Raw genomic sequence first — 21,163 nt, 5'->3', positions numbered from 1 at the left:
GGTGGGCGTTGGACCCACGTCCCAGCCCAGGCTCCACCACGCTAGGGCCGGGTGCCGGGTTCCCAGACTTGGCTCACCTCCTCGCGGCAGTAGCCCTGGGGCAGGGGCTGGTGGATGGCAAGCAAGGTGGGCAAGGTGACCCTTGGTGACTCTAGCACTGGACCTGGGATGCAGCTGCCCGGGATGGCCATTTGCCATATATTCCAGATGCCACACAGCACCCCTGGAAGCCTCAGCCTTGAACCTCATCACTGAGTGCCGGACCCGGGCCAGATGGTTCCAAACCCTTCAGCGTGAGGTGGCAGCTGCTCTGATGGGAACTAGGTGGCCCAGAGGGTCAGCCTGAGGGCTGCAGGGACTACAGTTTCCCTCTGCCTGGAGGCACTTCCCATTAATCAGAGCCCCTATTTCCTACTAAGCACTGAACGAACAGAATTGCTGTCTGTCCTGGAGTCTGTGCTCCAGGAATCCAGAACCAGTCAAGTTGAGCTGCTTCCAACCCCCTTCCCATCCCTGCTGGTAAACTAAGGTGGAGAGGCTGGGGCTCACCTAGGATTTTAGAACAAGGGGAGGCAGAACATCCAGCTCGCCAGCCAGCCCCAGGGGTGGGTAGGGTAGGAAGGACAGACCTCCATCTGGCAGGGAAGGCCCAGCCTGTGCCAGCCCTATCCTGCATATCCACAACAGTGATCACCTACTCACCGTGGCTGTCTGCTGCTGCGTGGCTTGGGCCGCAAACCGGGCCACATGGTTGACGATAGGAGAGAAATTGGTGGGACCGTAGAAGCGGATGTGGGGCAGGCAAGCCGAATATGCCTGGGCGATGCCGTCCACGCCTGCCTCGGGAAGAAGACTCTGGATCAGCCAGGTCCTCCCTGACCCTGCACCCACTCTCATCCCAATTGCTGCCCACCCCAAATGCCCCTGCCGTGGCCAGTCTGGGCCCTGTGGTACTGGAAACTCCAGAGGGCAGGGCCAAAGTGGTGTAGAGAGCCCTGAACGTGGAGTCTGACCCGAGTTCCAATTCCTGCCTTTACCAGTTCTTAGCTGTGGGACCTGGGGGAAGTTATTTAAGCCTGTTTCCTTGTCTGTCACGGAGACTAGTAATCTATACCCTTGGGAAGCTGGCAGGAGGGTGTCCAGCAGGCTCCTCCCAGAGAAGGGGCAGGCAGAATCTGCGGTGACACTTTGGGGTCACAGGGAGCCACCTGGAGGTCCATTCTGGACACGCTATGGCTTCTCAGGGTTGCTGGGGGAACTGAGATGCTTGCACAGCTCTGCAGACAATAGGTGCTCTGTAAACAGCCACCGTTAAAAGGCTAAGAATACCCCCCTGCTCTGCTGTCCTGTCCAGAAGGCCTCTGGCCGGAGATGAGGTTGACCAATCTGAACTTGGGATAAAACATCTCTGCAGACCTGCTCCAAACCAGACAGGCCCCAGCAGGAGGACAGGGCCACGCTTTCAGCCAACCAGAGGCCCATGGCTTCTGAGTCACAGCATCATCCCCATCGTGGTGACTTGATGCATTTCCCTTCCAAGTACAAACCTGACCCAGCTTCAGGGATTCCCAGGGAAGGTAGATGCTACACCCAAGGCAAGTCCTAGGCAGAAAGCTCTCATGGTGTCAGGAGCCACCCTCTTCCAATACCCACCTGGGAGCCCCTTCTCTTTCACTGTTTCTTAACTGACTCTGGGAGGCTCAGAAATTCTCTTAGGCCTGGGACAGCGAGAACACAGACACCACTTCCGCTGCCTGCTCCTCCCTCTTGCCCAGCACCCCTGCCTAGGCCATGCTCAATCCTTAGGTGCCAAGGCTCCCTGTGGAAGGTGGGGAGAACAGGGTGGGGCAGGACAAGAATGGGCCCTCCCAGTGAGGGCAGAAGGGAGGTGAGAGGCAGGTATGTAATTTGCTGCTCTCACCTCCTCCTGGTCTACACAGGGCTTTCTGTCAATGCTTCCCTTAATTCTCACCTGACCACCCAGTGAGGTGAGCTACCCTGGTATCACACCTCCTTGAGGCAGGTGAGGAGGCAGAGGCCCAGTGGGGTGCAGTGATCTCTCCGAGGTCACACAGCCAGGAAAGGGGAGCAGCTGGCCTTGAATCCAGGGCCACCTGACTCCAAATTCCAGCTTCTCCCCATCTGCCACCCTGAGCAAGTGCGAGGGGAGGGGAGAGAAAAGAACAGAAACCCGTACTCCTCCCCCGCATCTGCCCAGGGAGATGGCCAGGCCTGGCGTAAACCCAGGGCAGATGCAGGTGGGCTTGACACTCACCTGAGCAGAAGGGGTTGGTGGGGTTAAAGTTGATGGCAAACTCATGGGAGACCTGAAATGCAGAGAAAATGATGAGCTGAAAGCCTCCTGGCCTAAACCTGGACCCAGGCCCACCTGCTGCCAGGCAAGGCTCCCTCTGAGGGAACCTGGCTCTTTGCCGCCCTGACCCCAGGTCAAGGCTACTGATATCCCTGCATCTGCTTTCACCTCCACTGCTGGGTCTGACCCACAGAGAGGCCCAACCACCCTGACTTCGTAACAGAAGAAACAGAACCTTCCACCCCACCCCAATCTCTTCCAGGGAGTCAGGACTGTCTATGCCTCCTCGCCCCACTATGAGAGTCCCTAGGGACATCTCTGGTGGCGCGGTGGTTGAGAATCCGCCTGCCAATGCAGGGGACTTGGGTTCAAGCCCTGGTCCGGGAAGATCCCACATGCTGCGAAGCAACTAAGCCCCTGAGCCACAACTACTGAAGCCCGCGTGCCTAGAGCTCGACAAGAGAAGCCACTGCAATGAGAAGCATGCACACTGCAACATAGTAGTCCCCGCTCACTGCAACTAGAGAAAGCCCACAGGCAGCAACGAAGACCCAAAGGGGGGGGCGCGGGGCGAGTCGCTGAGTAGGGCGGAGGTGCATCTGAGGGTGGCGGGTTCAAGGAGCAGTTGGGAGTGCACCTTCGTCATCTGCTTTCACTGTGGTGGGGCTAGAACTAGAGTTCCACTTCTTCGGGCCTTGAGTGCTTTCCCCCATCCTACTAATAAGCACGAGTGCTTGGAAGGGAGCCCACCTTATGCCAGCGAGCCAAACTGGGGCTTAGCTGACAACCCACTTAGAGCTGGACTGGGGGATAAGGAAGCATAATGGGGCCAGAAGGGCAGGGAATAGAGAGCCCTGTCCCAGTTCCTGCAGACCCAGCCCCTAGCTCCAGGGCATATCAGAGGCTGACCCTGCACACTCCCAGATGCTGCTGGCCCACAGAGGGACTGATAACTAGACCCCATTCAGGACTGTGGGTCAGACTTCGGTGGCTGCAGAACCCAAGGCCTCAGGAGAGGCCAGAGCTCAGATGGGAGGACCCCCCTCCCACCCTCCCTCCCCTGCTGCCTCCGTCAAAACCCCTACTTGGCCCCTTCCCTGTGAACCGTGTGCCACAGTCCACGTTCAGGGCTTTGCTAGCATCCCCTCACTCCTTCCTTGCAACAATCCAACGGAGGAAGGCCTGGTATTACTCCCTTTTTCTGATGTAAAATGGAGACAGAGAATGGACCAGAATGTTCCCACATTTACTGAAGGGGAGAGTTGGGACTAGAACTGAAATCAGGCTGCCTCCTGAGCTCACAATCCGTAAACCCACTAACCCAAGAAGGTGTTCCTCTCTTGAGTTTAAATGGGAGGGTGAAGAGATGCCCAGGGGGAAGGGACCCCCACCCTCAGAGGCTGGAGGAGCACTCCAGTACAGGCACCAACGATCCCAGGCAGATGCTTTAGCTCTGAGACACTGCAGGGGGTTGCTGGGAGGCAACTGCATTTTACAAGTAAACTGACTGAGGCCCAGAGAGGGGAAGCCAGGTGCTGAGGCCACACAGAAGAACAGACCTGAGGCCCAGACCCCTCAAGCCTGGTAAAGGGGTTGGGCCGCTGACCTTGGGGAGCCCTCCTGGGCCAAGACAGGAAGGAGTCAGCAGAGGAATTCACCCCAGCACTGCCCTGTGCCTGGCAGCCTGAGAAGACCTCTACCTCTACCATTCCCTCTATTCAGGGGAATGGGCTTTTCTGTTCTTTGCTCCCTCAGCCCTAAGTGCTTGACATGGAGCCATTCCCCTGATGCCCCTCTTGGGCCCTGTTCCTGCCCAGGGGCCCTCTTCACCCTGTCCCCAGCCCGGGCTCCAGGTGTGGGGGCTGGAGGTCCTTGTTGCCATGGAAACTTCATGGAGCCTCTATAGTGACTAAGAGGGGGGGGGGCTGAGAGAGGAAAAGGGTTGCCAGGGAAACAGGCCTCCCTTGGGCCAACGACTTCCTGCAAAATCAGATTTTAGGAGATTTTAGAGACCAGGGGGGAAAAGCCCCCTCCTGATAGGGATGGATTAATATTGTTTTCTCGGCCACCCAAATTCTTCCTTCTCCATTTTTTTCCTCTATTAAGGGGAGAGTGGGGCCTGGTGGTCCAGTGGGTGGGGCTGTGGGAGGTTACTCATCTACCCTGGAGGCCTCCCAAGTCATCTACTCCACCCAGCAGCTCCATTTCACAGGTGGAAAAACTGAGGTTCAGAGGGGGCCAAGGAATGCCCAGGTCACACGAGTGAGCCACAGCAGAGCCAGGACCAGATCTGGGGGACAAGAGTTCATGTTGTCTGTAGCAGCCCAGCCCCCTCCCATACTTGCTGCCCTGGTTTGCCCAAGAAATGCCAGCAAACACGACAAGCTTCCTGGAGGCCACCCCAAGCCGATTAGGGGCCCCTGGGGACTGGCCAGCCACAGGTCTTTGCCCTGCGACTCCTTGCTGCCTTCTGACGATCAGTGGTCCCGTTCACCCCACCTGGCCAGGCCCAGCCCATGGTCTTAAGTTACTTAAAAGGCTGTTCCCTCTGGTCTTGGTAGGGCAGTGGATGGTGGCATGGAGGGAGTCAAAGGGATCTCAGAGTGACCATCCTCTCTGAGCCTCAGTTTTCCCATCTATAAAGTGGGGAGAGTCATAAATAAACTGTGCTCCTCTCCACCCCAAACCTTATGCAGGCCTGTCCTTCAGCCTGATGCCTCTTTTTGAAAGGCCAATGTCTCCTGAGTCCCTCAGCCACTACCCAGGTCAGGGGTCCTCTTGGGGCTCACCTGGACCAGGCCCAGGGAGGGACTGAGGTCCTGAGGGCAGGCAGCCGAGTGGCCCGCTCCTTCTAGCTCCTTCCAACTTCCCACACTCAGAGAACCAACACCTGTCTGCTCAGGCCACTGGGCCCCTAATTTACGAGGAAGACCACATGCAAAGACCCTGAGGTAGGAACGAACAGAAGGTGGTTCATGTGGCACACACAGCAAGGTGAGTTAGAATGAGAGGGAAGGTAAGAGGCCAGGAGGGGCCAGGTCTGGCCAGCTCCAGCAGCAGGGGGAGGTGGGATAGAGCATCTGCCCTTTCCAAGCCTTATTCCAGCATCCCTCCTGGCACCACCGGGCACTCCAGCCTGGCCAAGCCCCAGCCTCCCCAGACTTGCCCTGACATTTCCAAGGAGGCTTTTGCGCAAGAAAACATCTCATTCAGCCAGAGTTCTTTGAAAGCTGGCTGGTGTCCTAGCAACGAGATCATGCTGGGCCTGGCTGCACCAGCCCGCCCTGCCCCCAGTGGCATCACCGTGTCTGCCCAGAGGCCCAGCTGTGGTCCCACAGGGTCCTGCCCCCTACCATACAATGGCCAGCAGGCCACAGAGCCACTCCCTGAAATTCTAGCTGAAAACTGCCCTCCCCAGAGAGGATGTGAGGGGAACGCTCACTCTGGAAACAGCATGTGGTACAGCAGGGCAGACCAGAGGGGCCACTGGCTGAGACATACATGTAGATTTAGGAGTCCTCTATGCCCACAGCCCCAGGCTTCTCATCAGAAGGGTAGCACACTCTGAGAAAAGACATGAGAGTCCACCTGCCCAGTTGGAATTCAGGCTCCCTGTTTTGAACATAACCTTGGACAAGTCATTGAGCCTCTGTTTTTTCACCTGTAATGGACATTGCCCCTTCTCTCCATCCCTTCATCTTGCCCACCATCACCCCAGCCAGTCCCCACTCAGCAGCCAGAGTGAGCCTTCAAAAATGCCAATAACACCCCATGTAGACCCACCCATTGCTTGCTGCACGGCTGGGTCCCCACCTCTCCAGCCACATCTCTCCCCATCCTGCCCATCTTTAATGGAGAGTTCATCACACCCACCTTCTTTCAGTTCCTCCAAGCACCCTGCTCCCTCTGCCTCCCAGACTTTGCAAAGGCTACTCTCTCTGCCCTGAACACTCTACGGGCCACGTCACCACCTCAAGTCACCCTGCAAACTCCTACTCTCCTTTCCCCTCTTGGCTTAGTTAGACCTGACCTCCTCCAGGAAGCCTTCCTGATACCTGCAGGCCAGGTTGGGGCCCTCCTCTAGGGACTGCTGCCTCGTTCAGCACTGATGACACTGCCTGTCTTTAGGGCTGCCAGACAATACAGGATGCCCAGTTAAATTTGAATTTCAGATAAATAATGGATAATTTTTTAGTATAAGTATGTCCCAGGCAATATTTAGGACATACTTAAACAACTTGTTTAACTGGGTATCCTATATTTTTATTTGCTAAATCTAGCATCTTCCCCACCTGACTAGGTTACCAGGGGACAGATATCATAACTTATTCCTTGTTCTAGCCCCACTGCCTGCATGAGGTTCAGGCTGAGAAATGCATGTGGGTTTGGGGTAAACGCAGAGAAGGCAGGGCAGCTGGGCGATAGCCCAGTCTTTCCAAAGCAGATCCCAGAGAGGCCATACATGCAAATCCCATCTCAGCCAAAAGGAAACAGTCTGGCTTCACTTACCTTCCAGTCTGGGGGTAACTGCGCCCCAAAGCCCAGAGCTGGAAACATCTTATCACTAATCAGAGAAAGGAGAAAAAAATACTGTGAGACAATCAGACAGGGGCCTCATCTACCCACACTCACCCTCCCAACCCCCCACCCAGGGCTGGGCCCACTCTGCCTTGCACACCTCCATGGACAAAAAGAAAAAGCTCACCACCTCTAGAAAAAGCTCTGTTTGAAAGATCTATTGAGCCCAAACCCACTTCTGGCTATCTGGTGAATAAGAGGCTTGACCCCCATCTACATCTATGGCAGACATTGCTAATCAACCACAACACTCCTAACCATGGGCCTGAGTACAGCTAGATCCTTCTCAAACGGGGACCTTGGCAATCACTAAACCACAGTCATGATGCAAGGGAAATGTACTGGCTGTTTCTTGACGTCCCTTTTATGGCTGGGAAAAATTCTAAAATGAGAACACTGGCTTGGCGTTCAAGACCCTTCATTATCTAGCCCTAGAGCCTAGTCTCATCTTCTACCTGCCCTCCCTCATTCCCCACTCCCCCAGCCCTGGCCACTGGCTACTCACTGTTCCCCAAACACACAGGGCATCTTCACGCTCCAACTTCAATCCTACTGCACCCCTTCTTGAACTACCTCTCCCCAATCTGTTCCCTGTGGCAAACTCCTACTCATCCTCTAAGGCCCAATTCAAATGGCCCATTCTCTGTGGGTTTCCCTGAGACCCCAGGATGCCTCTCTCTTTGGTGCTCCCATAGCTCCTGTCTCACATGTAAACTGGTCTCTTGGAACTGCAGTGATTTCTTCCCTATCTTCCTCCTCAAATGGGATCTCCCTGAGGGCAGGGACTGTATCTCATTTGTTCATTCATTCAACATGTATTTATTGAAGAATCCTCTGGCTGCTGTGTGGAGGACAAACTGTCAGGGACTAGGGCAGAAGCAGGAAGACCAGTGAGAAGGTTACTGAATCGCTCTGGGCAGGAGGTGACGGTGGCTCAAACAGGCTGGAAGCAGTGGGGGTGGGAGAATAGGCTGGATTCAAGCATATTTTGAAAGGATTTCCTGAAGGAACGATGGGGGAGATGAAGGAAAGAAAGGAAGTGAAGGGTTTTCAGTGAGTGGTAGTACCTCTGCCTGAGATGGGGAAGAGGGTAAGAGGGGTAGGGGTGGAGCAATTGTCCAGTAACGCATGAATGCCCATGAGAAGTCTCAGCAAAGAGGCTGAGTGGGTAGCTGGATACAAGGGTCTCTGAAGCAGCAACGGCAGGCTCCTCCACCCGACCATGCAAGGTGTGGACTTCCACCTCCCATGCTCTGCATGCCGTACCTCTCTTAATGTGGCCTGGGGTCACAGCCACCCCTTAGGCCCTGAGCCCCCTGGGAGTCAGAAGCTGGACCTTAGGCTGCCTCTCTCAAGGAGGCCGAAGTGCACACAGGATTCCTGAGCCTGCTCTTGTTCCTACCAAATTTGTGGGACCTGCTCCTTTCTCCCCTGCTCCCCATGTGTCCTCCTGGTCATTCCACACTCTGACCTGGAGGTCTAAACAAACACCATCTGTGACAATGACACCACAACCCTCAAGTGACTTCTGGATCCTCCAAGGCCCTCTTGACTTTGCATCTGGCCCATCCTGTTGGTGGCCACACCCTCTACACAGATTTCCCTGACTCTCCACTGTCCCCACCCCACCCAAAGATCTCCAGGAAGCGTGGTCATGGGAAGAGGACCCACACATGCTGGCTGCTCCTCTGAAGTTCCCAACAGGAGTGAGACTGTTAGGCCATTAGGTGGTGGGTACAGGAATCAACATGTCTGGGTTCCAGTTCCTTGATCTGGGTGACTTTGGATAAATTCTCTATCTACATCCTAGGCCTGTTTTCCCCCAGCTCTAACAGTGGAGGTTGCAGCAATAGCAAACAAATTTCATTTTCTATCCTGGCTCATTTTCTTACTCTGTGTACCGTGTGGAGAAGGATCTCAGTACGGATCTGGGTTCAGTAAGTCAGAGATCAGCAGCTGATTAGCAATGTCTGCCACAGATGTAAGAAGGGACAGTAACTGTATACATGTCCTATGCTACTCATTCCTAGGTTTGTTGATCTCTGGGTCCCTTCTAGCTTTGAAAAGCTGAGCTTCCCAGGATGGATGGAGCCCAAGCTGACTGGTCAGAGTCCCTCCCCAAGCTTACCTGTCATAGTCCTGAATGATCTGCCCAACAGCCCAGATGGCTGACAAATATTCATTGGTGCCCATGGGGTTGATATAGTGCAAAGAGGAAGGGTCGAGGGGATTTCCATTGGAGGCTGTGAAGTCAATCCCAACCTGCAGAGTGGGGAAAAAGACCACCCAGTGTGGCCAGAGACTCCAGCTCCCTATCTCACCTCCAGGGAACAGACAGGCTGATGGTACACAGGAAGCCCACTTCATCTCCCAGCCCTGACCCACCCTTCCAAAAGATGGTCCAAAACCTGGAAACTGTCTGACTGTATTACTCCTCTGGCTCTAATACCATCTGTGGCTCCCTATTGCCCAAGCATAAAGTCTATTGCCCAGATGTGATACAAAGCCAACTTACAGCCCCAAATTCCTTTCCCCCCCTCACTGTCGCAACCCACACACTCATCTCCCATTTCCAGGCCTTTTTTCATGAGTTTTCCTCTACCTGAAGAGCCAGGCCACCTCATCTCCGTATCTAATTCTCCTCCAATTTGCAGGCCCAATTCAGATGCCACTGCCCCACTGAAGCCTTCCCAGACACCTCGCCCCTGCACCAAGCCATCTCCCCATCACCCCTCAGACCACCAAGGGGCACCAGGACCTGGGGCTGCCTGGTAGGGAAGTGCCCGCCTTCCCAGTCAGACTGGATGATCACTGCAGGTAAGACACATGGCCCTGGAGCCAGGCCCAGGGCTGGGCACAGAGCACCAGGTGGGTGCCCCACAGGGAGCTGGAGCTGGCGGGTGGGCAGGGTACTGGGCTCCACCTGCTCTCTCAGCCCCGAGGGAATTCCAGCACAGAGGGGCGGGCAAGACTGCCCAGCTGGGGAGGATTAGGAGAGGGACCCAGGGCCTGAGATGGCCACCTGAGAGCTCAGTTAGGATCAGTCAGGGACCCCTGCAGGGGCACGGCCTGGAGTCTGGCACACAGGAAGTGCTTGGTATCATTTGCTGAGTGAACACATGCACGCAGGAGGAATAATAGGGCCCGGCCTCTCTGCAGGGGAGGGGGGCTGTGGTGACCAGTGGGGTTACAGGTCAACAAGGCCAATCCCCTGCGCCTCCTTATAGTCCTGCAGATGACTTCCAGCCCCTGTGGGATCAGAAGCAGTGATAGAGAGCAGGGAGGCTAGGTGGGAAGTGGGCAGAGTATGGGACCCTGGCAGGTTCTCCTCTGGGCTCGAGGCCTCCCTTCGGGTGAGGAACGGGAGAAGTCTATGGGGCATACACTCCAGGCCACCGGCAGAGTGACAATTCATTCTTCCAGTGAGCATATACTGAGCAGGTGCTATGTGCCAGGCACTGAGTGGTATACCTAGGGTGGAGGGGAAAAAAAACAAAACAGTAGCCCCGCACTCAGGACACTCACAGTCACTAGTCGCTAGTGGGACAGGGACAAGTGAAAAATACTTAAGAAAATTCAGAGTGGCAAGTGCCCTGAAGATAATAAAACAGGAGAAGTGACGAGGAACAGGAGGCATTGGGGGGCGGTGACCTCTGTGTCACAGCCTGCAGGATGGCAGGGCAGCAGCCAAGAGAAAATTCTGGGGAAGAGCATTCCAGGCAGTGGGAACAGCAAATGCAAAGCCCTGAGATGGAGCAGAGCTTAGCGTGTTAGGGGAGGACCAGTGTGGATGGAGCTGAGTGAGCAAGGATGAGGGCACAGCAGATGAGGCAGGAAGGGAAGTGGGGAGGAATTTGGCTTTTTTTCCTTCTGAGGACGTGTAACCAGTGACATTCTGAGGGCTGGGCAGCCAGGCCCTGACTCAGGCCCATCCACCAATACCCTCTCCTTTGGGCCAGACACACCCCTTGCCGTGGGGAGGATCCTTCCTGAAGTTTATCCCAAGTCCCTCCTGCTGCAATCATGGCCCAAGCCCTTAGGGAGGATCCCCACTGGGGTGGGTTGGGATAGGGGAGAGCCTTACAGTGAACATGAGCTGGCAGCCTCCCAGGATGTAGTCCAGGAAGGAGTAGTCCCGGTTTATCTGGAAGGAATCAGAGGGTTGAGTGGGCCCCTGCCCTGTACCTGAGGGCTTGCCTTCACTTGGCCACACTCCACAGATGACCTTTGGGGAGTTGTTGCTCTGTGCCCTGACAGGGGTCAAGGAGGCAGAAAAAGGCAGATGGACCTGATCTGATTACAACAAAACCCAAATCCCTCTATAACAAAGAACTCAGAGCAATGGTTACCAATAGGTGGGAGACACAGACACACACACACACACAGACACACACACACAGACAGACACACACACACACACGCATGATGAGTCCAGGCAGTGTCCCAGGGCCCAGTGTCAATAATACCTACCAATTACATGACAGAGAAAGTCTCAATTTGTTGCCATTTGGTCCTTAAGCCTCTCTAGCCCTTACCAACCTTGACTTTTTTCTCTCTGTTCACAGAGAGAGGCCAGGCCTCTGGCTCAAGGCCTTCTGCTGTAAATTAATAATTAAATAAAGCTGCTAAAACATTGTTTGTTTGGATGGTCTTTGCCACCTTTTGGCAAAGGATACTGGCCTTCCAATTTTGGTGGCGTTAGAAAGGTTCCTTTCAAAATAAATGTATTTAAGTAAAAAAAGACACCAAAATGGGGGGAAGAGGGGCTGAATACAAAACATAATAAGGCAGGTGGAAAAAATCATGAAGGGGGATGTGAATGACCCAAGTTTCAGAAACAAGGACCCGAAATCATGATGCTGCAACCTGCCAGCTTAACTTCTACAGGGCACTGCTACATTGTGACCTCATTGAATGCTCACATAAATCCTAGTCTCCAGACAAGGAAACTGAGGCCTGGGGTCAGCCAGCTGGTAGAGAGAGTGCCAGGACTTGGAACCTTCAGGCCCAGCATCCAGGTTTCTTGCTGCTCTGGCCTGGGCTGCCTTCCTTAATGTCCTACCCGATTCCAGCAGATACGTGGCCACCAGATATCCAAGGGGGGCCTGGCCCCTGACCTCAGCCTGGCCACTGTCAGTGCAAACTTCATTGTCTTTGTGGACTTCAGTGGCCCCAGTTACACCACGGGCCAGTAACCTCAGCCCTCACTAATGTCACTGCTAGAGGACAGGGCACCCTGGCCTGATATCCTCTCCCCCTCTGATGCTGAACATGCAATGGGCAAGCCTGGGAATCAGTAACTCCCTATAGTTACCCTCCAACAGGGAGACCCTGGAAGGTCATCTCATGCCCTCCTTGACTTCCACAAAGGAATGTGATATGAGACTAACACTTTACATGCTTCACCTTGTTAACCTTCCCATTCTATAGATGAGGAGACTGAGGCCCACAGAGGTTAAGCTCAGGTCACAGAGCCAGGACATGGCAGAACCAGGATTTGAACCCAGGCCTTGATGGCTCCAAACCCAATGCTCTGTCTCTTCTGCAGCGATATTATCTCTGTGTGACTCCAAACCGGGACTGTGCCCCATGCCCACCCATGCTGGCTCACCTTACAGGAACGCAAGATAATGATGCCCGAGTTTTTATAGTTCTTCTTCTTCTTCTGCTTCTTGGGGTTGATACACTCAAATTCCCGCTGGGCAACATAGGAGAAAGAGGAGCTCAGCTTGGGCCTTCTGTGGGGACTGACCCTCCCCTGGGCCCCAGAATCTATCTACTCCACAGCATTGACCAAGGGCAGCATGCCTCATCCAGGAAGCCCCCCCAGAAATGGTTCCTGCCACCTTGGGCTCATGCCAAGCTATATCTGCCCAAGGTCAGAAGATGTGCATCTGTCCTCCATCCCCAGACAACTCATCCACGTCATGTCCACTCATGCACCCAGAACTATCGCCCAGAGCCGGGCTTCTCAGAGTTAAATAGACAGCTCCCAAGTACTCACTATGCACTAGGTACTTTACCTGTTTAATCTCATTTAATTCCCACTCTACTCTTCTGCCTCCACTTGACAGATGGGGAAACTGAGGCTCAGAGAGATTAAATGTCTTGCTCAAGGTCATAAGGCAGAGAGGTGGGATTTGAGTCCCAGTCTTCCTGATTCAAAAACCTGTGCCCCTTCCCCATCCCCTGCTGAGGTCCTGGGGTCATGCACATGTGCACATCTTACCGGGATGCCGTCACGAGCCTCACACATCTGTGACACCGAGGTCTGGAACTCACCGATGAAGTCATGGCCCCCGTCGTTGTCATAGTCATAGCACATAACCTGGAATGGGTCCAGCGAGGTCACCCCAAAGCTGACCCACAGGAGGCACTCACCAGCTCCTCTCAGCTCCCTGAGCAAATCCCATGCCTTTTTTGGGGGGTGGTACCTCCCTCTCCCCACCAGATCTGACTAGCTGGCTTGGGATGATGCCGGTAGCTCCTGAACTGCCTCCTGCAGGAAGCCTTCCATGATTGCCAGGAAAAGGAGAAAGGGTGCTCGCTCTAGTAATGGAGGCCATTTCCTCTGGAGCAGGAAGCTGCACACCTCACACACCTGACACTGGGCTGCTAATCTATCTTGGGTTGTGGCCCACCTGGCCTCATGGGCCATGGTCTGGAGTCCTCCCTAGACTGGTATTTTTTTTTCCTGAGATGGGCACAAAAAGTCCCAGCTTGATATGCTCTCTAACTTAGCTGCCATAACACTCCTAGAAGGAAGGCAGGAATTGTTGTACCCATTGTACTGATGGGTAAACTGAGGCCATGAGTGGGAAGCACTTGCCCAAAGTCTCACAGTGGCAGTAGTAGACCCAGAACTAGAACCCAAGTTTCCTGGTGCCCTGCCTGGGGATCCCTACATGGTCTCGGGGCCTCACCCCACCTCATCTGCTCTCAGACATGGCCCCTGAGGACTTAGGGCTTTTAGAGACTAGTAATCGTCACCTTCATCACAGCACAACACTTGGTTGTTTCCAAGGTGATTCTGCATTCATTATCCTAGCTAGCAGCACACAGCCCTCCGGGAAAAAAAGAGCAGTCACTCTGTTCCCATTTTAGACAAGGGAATCACAGAGATGAGGGCCCTGCCCAGATCACCCAGAGGGTCAGGCAGACCTGGGACAAGGACTCAGGTCTCTTGCCCCTCCCCCCACAAGGGTTCTTTTTCCATCTTAATAAGAAAGAGCTTTGCCAAGGCACCCCCAGGAAGCTTCAGGTAACCAGGAGGCCGGAGCTCGTAGGGTGGGCAGCAGGGTTCCCATAGCCCCCCTCACCTGAATGGGCTTCTCCATGTCCCCATCACACAGGGACACCAATGGCACAGTGAATGGCTTCCACACGGGGTCCAGCGTGTACTTGATCACCTGCAGGACAGTGAGGGGCAAGTGTGAACTCAGGCCCAGGGCCAGTACAGCTCTGGGGTTGGGCCAGCCCAATGGGACAGGGAGTGGCAAGGTGGAAAGACCCACAGCCATGCCTCTGGGGATGGAAGTGAGCATCCCTGTGATGGGGAGGGAACAAGTCCTTTAGGGGCCAGTTTGGGTTTTCCTGTGTACCACAGGACTGAGCTGTCTAGCCCCGTCCTGAGCTGTCGGGTGTGGCCGGACTACAGACCCACTGGCTCAGAGACCCCTGGAGCCCCACACACCCACCTCAGTCCTGTGGACCAGCATCCACTTGCCATCACCTCCTGGTTTATAAAACTCGAGAAATGGGTCTGACTTCCCAAAGAGGTCCTGGAGGAAGTGGGAGGATGTGGGTGAGGAAGGCATAATAACTCCACCGGATTCAGATGGTGTGGGGGTATGGCCCCGCTGCCTCCCACACCGGGCGTCAGGAGTGAGGGCTGTGGGCAGAGCCAGCCTGGCCCCTCTCCCCTCAGCCTCTGCAGGGCTCAGCAGATGCCCAGAGCAGTTGCAGCCCCCTGGGACCAAGCAGCAGCCCCAGGAGAAACTGCCCCATCTTGGGGTTACTGGAGCTTGGGCTCAGAGACCCTAAGACCTGGAGCCTGTGGAAGTTACAATTCCAGCATCTTCAGTGAGGCAGGACAACAAGAGGGAGACTGTTCCCAGGGCCGAGGGAGGCACCCAGCAGGATGGGATTTTAATTTATTTTAGTGGGATTCTGAAAAACTGAAACTATCCTAGCAGAAGAGTCCTTTAAAACTCCATTTATTTAAGAAAACATGGACTCTAAAGAGGCTATATTCAAGAGGGGGAGACATAAAATAAATGAGTAAGTAATATACATGAGGCAGCAATTAGTGTTAAGGAGACAAATAAAGGAGGAGGGGGCGGGAAATCAGGGACCACTGCAATTTCAGGGAAGGCCTCACTAGGAGGTGAGAGAGGGGCCTGTCATGAGAATATTCAGGGTAAAGAACATCCCAGGCAGAAAAGACAGCAAGTGCAAGGGTCCTGAGGCAGGACGGTGCCTGGTTTAATCCTAGGACAATGAAGAGGCTGATCTGGCTAAAACAGAATGAAAGTAGGGAATGCGGAAGGGGTGAGGTCAAGGAGTCGGGGGGAGCTGAGGACACATCAGGTGGGGTCCTGTAGGTTACTGTAAGGACCCTAGCATTTACACTACATGGGATGGGGAGCCCCAATGAGTGGGTTTCCAGCCATGTCTTGAATACCTCTAAGTGATAGGAAACTCACTACCTCAGTGGTGAAGCAGTCCTAATTTGGGGTGGCAGTATGGCCGTGTGCTATGGACTTGTCCCTGGAGGGGCAATGAAGGTGGTGGCCAGAAGTCCCAGTTCACACAACCCCAGGGCTGGGGGAGGGTTGCTGCTCCCTGATGGAGAGCCCCCTCCCTTGCCTGCCTCACCTTCTTGTCCAGCTTCCTGCCCACCAGGCTCAGCGTGATGACCCGGTTGTCTGAAAGCTCCTGGGCAGCAATCTGTAAGGCCAGAGGAACGTCAGGGGTCAGGGTCTGTCCTGAGACTCCCTCTGGCCTCCGTCCAGGCAAGGTGGACACAGGATGCCCCAGGAGTCAATTCTCCAGGGCTAGGAGGGGGGTGGTGGGGAAGAGTAGTGCCAGGTGACCTGGGACAAGTCTCTCGTCTTCCTCAAACCTCAGTTTGAGAAGATGTGGGTAATAACTCTTCTGGATATGAGGAATCAGAAAGCAACCACAATGTGGCTCAAGAGATGGACCATGAGATGGTGTGGGGGAGATGAAGCAGGGACCCAACATGGAGGGTGGTCTTGAGCCCTAGGGAGAGGCTCTGGGCCAGCGAGCAGCCTGACAGACCCTCTTATGTCCCCACTGCAGATCCAGGGAGCACACACAACCACCTCAAAACACCAAGGTGTCGGAAGTTCTAACAACTTCACTGTGTAGCCAGGGAAACTGAGGCCCAGGGCAGGCAAGGGACCACCCGAGCTCCCTCTGCTGTCTCGTCAGCTCACACCACTCATCTGTCCTCCATGTCCTCCCCATCAGCCATGGCCCTCTGCCCCAGGCCAGCCAATGATGCACCACCTGGGTGACCTCGAGGCTGCCATCTGCCCTCTCTGGGCCTCTCCCTCTCCCCCTCCCCAGAGTGGCAGGGAAGGCCCTCTGGCCAACAGCAACACAAGTGGGCTGGACCCTCCCATGGCTAGGAATTCCTCTGCTCCCACACCTCTGGGATGGCCTCACCTAACGAGCTATTTGACCCTGAGAACCACAGACAGAGGCCAGGCTAGAGGCCCCTTCTCCCCTTCCTCCCCTCCAGCTGAGACTTGCTCAACAACCCCATAGGGTAGGCCCTATTACTGCCCCCATTTCACAAGAGGACGGAACCCAGGTCTGGAGGCGAACTGCTGGAAATGCTGGAGGATGGCATACCCGCTGGGTGGGGTCCTTCTGGGCTGGCTTCCATGTGGAGGGCAGCTGGCTTGTGGAGCCATTTAGATGGGGAGGTTTTAAACCCCAAGAGGTGGGGGAGGCTGGGAGGGGACATTCCAGGTGGCAGGAACAGTGGATGAGGGCCTGGGGTAAGTGCAGGAAATGCTAAGAATTCAGTTTGCCTTGAACCCAGGCCATGGACAGGAATGGGGTAAAAAATAGCTGAGACTGCTGGGTCCGTCCCAGCCTGGAATGCATGGCTCCACAGGCAGTGGGGAGCCAGGAAGGCTCCAGGGCAGGGGAGTAACGCCGTGTGAACACACACAGGTACAGCCCTCCTCCCTCCAGAACCCCTGGCGTCCCACAGGCTCTGAAGAGGGACAATCCAGGAGCGAACCTCACTAGCTGAACCGCCCAAAGGCACTTCCCCTCTGGGTTTCAGTTCCCTCATCTGTAAAACCAGGTTTCCCTGCCTTCCGGGAGTCTAATGACCGAAGAGCTCAACTGCTCAAAGGGCCTGCGCATCGCAAGAATCACTGTGCTCCGTAGGGATCACCGTGCATCAGAGGAATCATTGCGCACTGCAGCCGCAAGCAGAGTTCCGATGGGCAAGGCGCTCCTGAAACGCCTGAAAGACGCCCGAGGGCCAGTGCCGGGAGTGGATGCAGGGAGGGCTCTGGAGGCCTCCAGGGAGGAGTAGTAGCGCCCCTGCCTGGGGAGCCACCGTGGGGACCCCTGGCAGTGCCCCCCACTCCCCAGTTTGGCAGCCCCAACACATCATATGTGGAGCCAGAAGCCCGTTGCTAAGAGACCTGTTGCTAAGTTGTAAGCTGGGCCTTTTTACTCCAAACAAAGCTGGTGATTATCTGCCAGGGAAATGGCCCATTGATGGGGGAGGGCAGTGGGCAGTGTGGGGGGGCCTGCAGAGAGCGGGGAGGGGGGCTGGTACCGTAATCAAGCCCTTCCCCGCAGGCTTGTCATTCATCAGCAGCAGAGGCTGAGTGATCTTCTTGCTGGAGACGATCTGGAGGGAGAGAAAAGAGGCGCTCACTCTGAGGGCTGGGGAGCAGACCCAGGGAGGAAAAATCCTCAACAGGCACTGCTCACAGCACGATGCTCCATGCCAGGCGCTGGCTAAACCTCCCCCTGCGTGATCCCTGCCATGGAAGGCAGACAGCAACCACTGCTAACCCCACCGGGCAGCTGAGGAGACTGAGGCCCGGAGAGGTTAAGACACTTGCCCGAGGTCCCACAGCTGGGATAGAATCCCAGCAGTCAGATTCTGCTGACCTGGATGCCCCAGGAAAAGGCGCACTTCCTGGAGACTGCTGAAGGGAGGTTAGCCACGTAACTGCCTCCCCCAGAGTCATCCAGAGACCCCCACCCTCCCTCAGGGTGTGATCCCTGATGGAGAGGATCAAACCCTGACTCCTCCCATGTATTTTCATTGCTTTGAATAGTGAATACATTCACACAGCGTTCAAGGATCAATACAATATAGAAAGGACAAGTGGAACACATTGGAAAGTCTCCCTCCCACCTGTCTCTGTACACCCCATTCCCACACCCTCCCTGTGCCACCACGGTTCCGTTTCTTGGGGAAAAGGCCAGTGTTTCTTTGTGCCAATGTGAGCTTGTTCCTAGTCTCCCTGTGCTAGTTTTTCTCCCTAGGTCCACTCTCTGCCCTTCTCCACCTTCTCTATGCCACTGTGGACTGCATCACCTGGCCCCCCTGTCCTACAGCTTGTTGCGGTTCAGCCAACAGGGGTGCCAGCAGGAGCTAGGAGAGCAGGAGGGGAGAAGGGCTGGGCTGAGCCTTGGCGGAAGCTTTGTTGCTCATCATCGGCCTCGGCTCCAGTCCAGAGGCCTCCCGGTGGTGGCCACAGCTCTCCCCAGGACCTGGCAACACCACTTCCTGCCCCGCCCCTCCCTCCAGGCTAGGGGTGGCCGTGCTTCTGGCAGGTGTCAGCCCTGTAAAGGTTTCCTCACCCCTTGTTGCTTCCTGCCCCTGCCCACTGGTCCTAAAGCTCTCTCCTCCGTTACCCTTTGAGGGTGTAGACACATGGCGGGGACCCTGAGAGACACACCCCACTTCTTACGTAACTGCTGGGCCCTTGCTTTTTTCATTGAACATCATCTCCTGGAAGGCCCAGGGCATTTCAGTCTCCACTAGAACCTCTCGAAGCATTTTCCATTTTATTTACCCACCATCCCTGTAGATTGGGCAGAGAGGTCATCACTATCCCCAAGTAAAATATGGGGAAAGTGAGGCTCAGAGGGTGTGGGGCTTGCCCTAGGGCACACAGCCATTAACAATGATCAGAACTTGTATCAGGAGCTCTTAGCCCTGCAACCTACATAAGCTCACCAAGGAGTGAGCTGGAGGGGGAAATGTGGCCCAGAGAGGGAAAGGAAGATGCCCAAGGTCACACAGTGAGCCAGCCATCAAGTGGGACTATCATGGGTGTCCTGGTTGCTGATCAGATGTTCCCATCCCAGGAAGTCAAGACCGCACTTGCTTACTTCTACCACTGAGAAGCTCTGGCCACAGGGCACCCCACTCCTGTGTGGCACTGTGCTCAGTATCTTCCGAGGGGAACACTTCAGCCTGGCCCCAACCCCACCTACCTACTTCCCCCTTTCTGTGCCTGCTGGCCCCCAAGGCTGTCTGCATTTGTGATGCCACCTCAGGAGCCAGGCGGCAAAATGGGACCAGGGAAAGCAGCAGCAGCAGACTCTCCAGGGAGCTGCCCCATCCGTGGGAGCCAGGTGACTTATGGCGGCACTGCACTGACCCCGCCCTCCTGGAGGAGCCCGGCTCACCGTGCCCAGGCTGCAGGAGAACTGGCCCAGGAAATCATGCTCCTCGAGCTGTATGCTGGACTTGTCCTGGTCGAACAGGGCAAACTTGAGCTTCTGCACCTCCTCAAAGTGGTAGTCAAGGACGAACTTCTTGGAGAAAGCGGGGTTGAGGTTGTTGACTGCAGTTTCTGTCCTGTCATACTGGCCGGGGGCAGGGAAACAGGTGTCAGAGTCAAGTAGCTGGTTCAATCCTTCTTGGGCTACAGGGAATCATGGTGCTTACTTGCTGAACACCCAATTCTGTGCCAGGCACTCATGGCCAGTTACCCAGGTGGCTGAAACAATCATTACTCCCAGCTCACAGATAAGGACACTGAAGCACAGAGAGGTTAAGCGACTCACCCAAGGTTGAACAGCTAGAGGGCAGGGCCAAGATTTGAGCCCACTCCTGACTCTACCATTCACACTTTTAACACACTGGTCCTGACTCCATTCCCAAGTTCCAAGGTAAGAGGTTGGACCCTGTCCCTGCCTAGGTTAAGTGACAGAGGGAGTCCCTTTTCCCATCTGGACCTCAGTTTCCCCTTCTGTAAAGTGAAAGGATTTGACATCTGTGGCTTTCATCCTTTTTATTCGGGGAGAACCCTTTTCTCAAACCACATTTTACATGGAAGCTAAGAAAACAGAGAAAAGGAGGGGTACTTAGCGGGGAGGTGAGGTCAGGGGCTCCCCATCTCCCCAGAGGCAGGTGTCTGTACCTTCCTCAAACCCTGGAATGTCAAAACCAGGAACCAAGCGGCCCCCACCTCCCACCTACTGTGGAGACCAAGGCCTGGGGAAGGGCAGGGCCTTGCACTGTGGGTCTCTGGTGGGGCTGGGACAGGAACCCCGCCTCCCGGCCTCTCTGCACTGAGGCCCCAAACCGCAGAGTCTGGGTGACAGTCTATTTTGGGGCCTGGGCTGTGCTGATTTTTCCTCCCACCCATCCCATTTCCAAGGGCCAGAGAGCAGCAGGGACAGAAGAGGTCTTGGCCCTGAGCTATTTTTAGCCAGGGTGTCTGGCCTGGCGGGGAGAGAGACTGTCAGGGAGGGTGGGGGGCATGCCACAAGTGGGGGTGGGTGCAGTGGGGGAGTGCATCACTCCCCGAGGGGCGGGGCGGGGGGCGGAGTAGTTCCAGAGACCTGTCAGAGGGGACTCTGGACATGCTGGCCTCAGGCCTGGAGCTTCCCCCAGCAATCCTCGGCTGACCTCATGCCCTACCTCCCACTTCTGGCTGTACCACCAACGTGCTGGGTGAGACAGGTAAGTCCCTCCCCGCTCTGGGCCCCAGTTCTCCTCTGTAAAATGTGTCAACAATCCCAGCCCATTTCCTTGGCATCATAAGAAGGAGCCAACATCTGTGGAAACTCTTTGTAAACAACAGTATGTTCTGTAGGACGCCCACTGAGGCCTCATTAAATAACTATGAAAAATAGAAACATATTTTGGAAAATTTATATGCATGTAAAACTATCTGGAAGGCTGGATACCAAACCAATAACAGCTGGTTCTCCCTGACAGGCGGGTTCCCAACCATTTTGATTTTC

At 55.1% G+C, this 21,163-nt stretch overlaps 1 protein-coding gene across 6 annotated transcripts in view; it reads right to left on the bottom strand.

Annotated features, from left to right (window-relative positions):
* Positions 1–21,163, bottom strand: part of CPNE2 (copine 2) — a 57,388-nt gene that overhangs the window by 13,337 nt on the left and 22,888 nt on the right. For 5 of the 6 annotated variants that reach the window (XR_010837770.1, XM_067019247.1, XM_059043917.2 and 2 more), the window contains 12 exons: positions 19,598–19,777; positions 17,724–17,798; positions 15,770–15,841; positions 14,590–14,673; positions 14,212–14,301; positions 13,122–13,220; positions 12,504–12,590; positions 10,977–11,036; positions 9,021–9,154; positions 6,824–6,878; positions 2,276–2,327; positions 703–836 (listed from right to left, as the gene is read on the bottom strand). Coding sequence is in view for 5 of the 6 variants with exons in the window: in XM_067019247.1 (XP_066875348.1) it covers positions 703–836; positions 2,276–2,327; positions 6,824–6,878; positions 9,021–9,154; positions 10,977–11,036; positions 12,504–12,590; positions 13,122–13,220; positions 14,212–14,301; positions 14,590–14,673; positions 15,770–15,841; positions 17,724–17,798; positions 19,598–19,777 (1,122 nt within the window). In the remaining variant the exon portion in view is untranslated. The remainder of the gene's footprint in view (positions 1–702; positions 837–2,275; positions 2,328–6,823; positions 6,879–9,020; positions 9,155–10,976; positions 11,037–12,503; positions 12,591–13,121; positions 13,221–14,211; positions 14,302–14,589; positions 14,674–15,769; positions 15,842–17,723; positions 17,799–19,597; positions 19,778–21,163) is intronic. The other variant, XM_067019249.1, reaches the window with a different exon arrangement.

This window comes from Kogia breviceps, chromosome 18 (genome assembly GCF_026419965.1).
Source record: "Kogia breviceps isolate mKogBre1 chromosome 18, mKogBre1 haplotype 1, whole genome shotgun sequence".
Taxonomy (NCBI): Eukaryota; Metazoa; Chordata; class Mammalia; order Artiodactyla; family Physeteridae; genus Kogia; species Kogia breviceps.
This window is presented reverse-complemented; position numbering and strand designations above follow the sequence as displayed.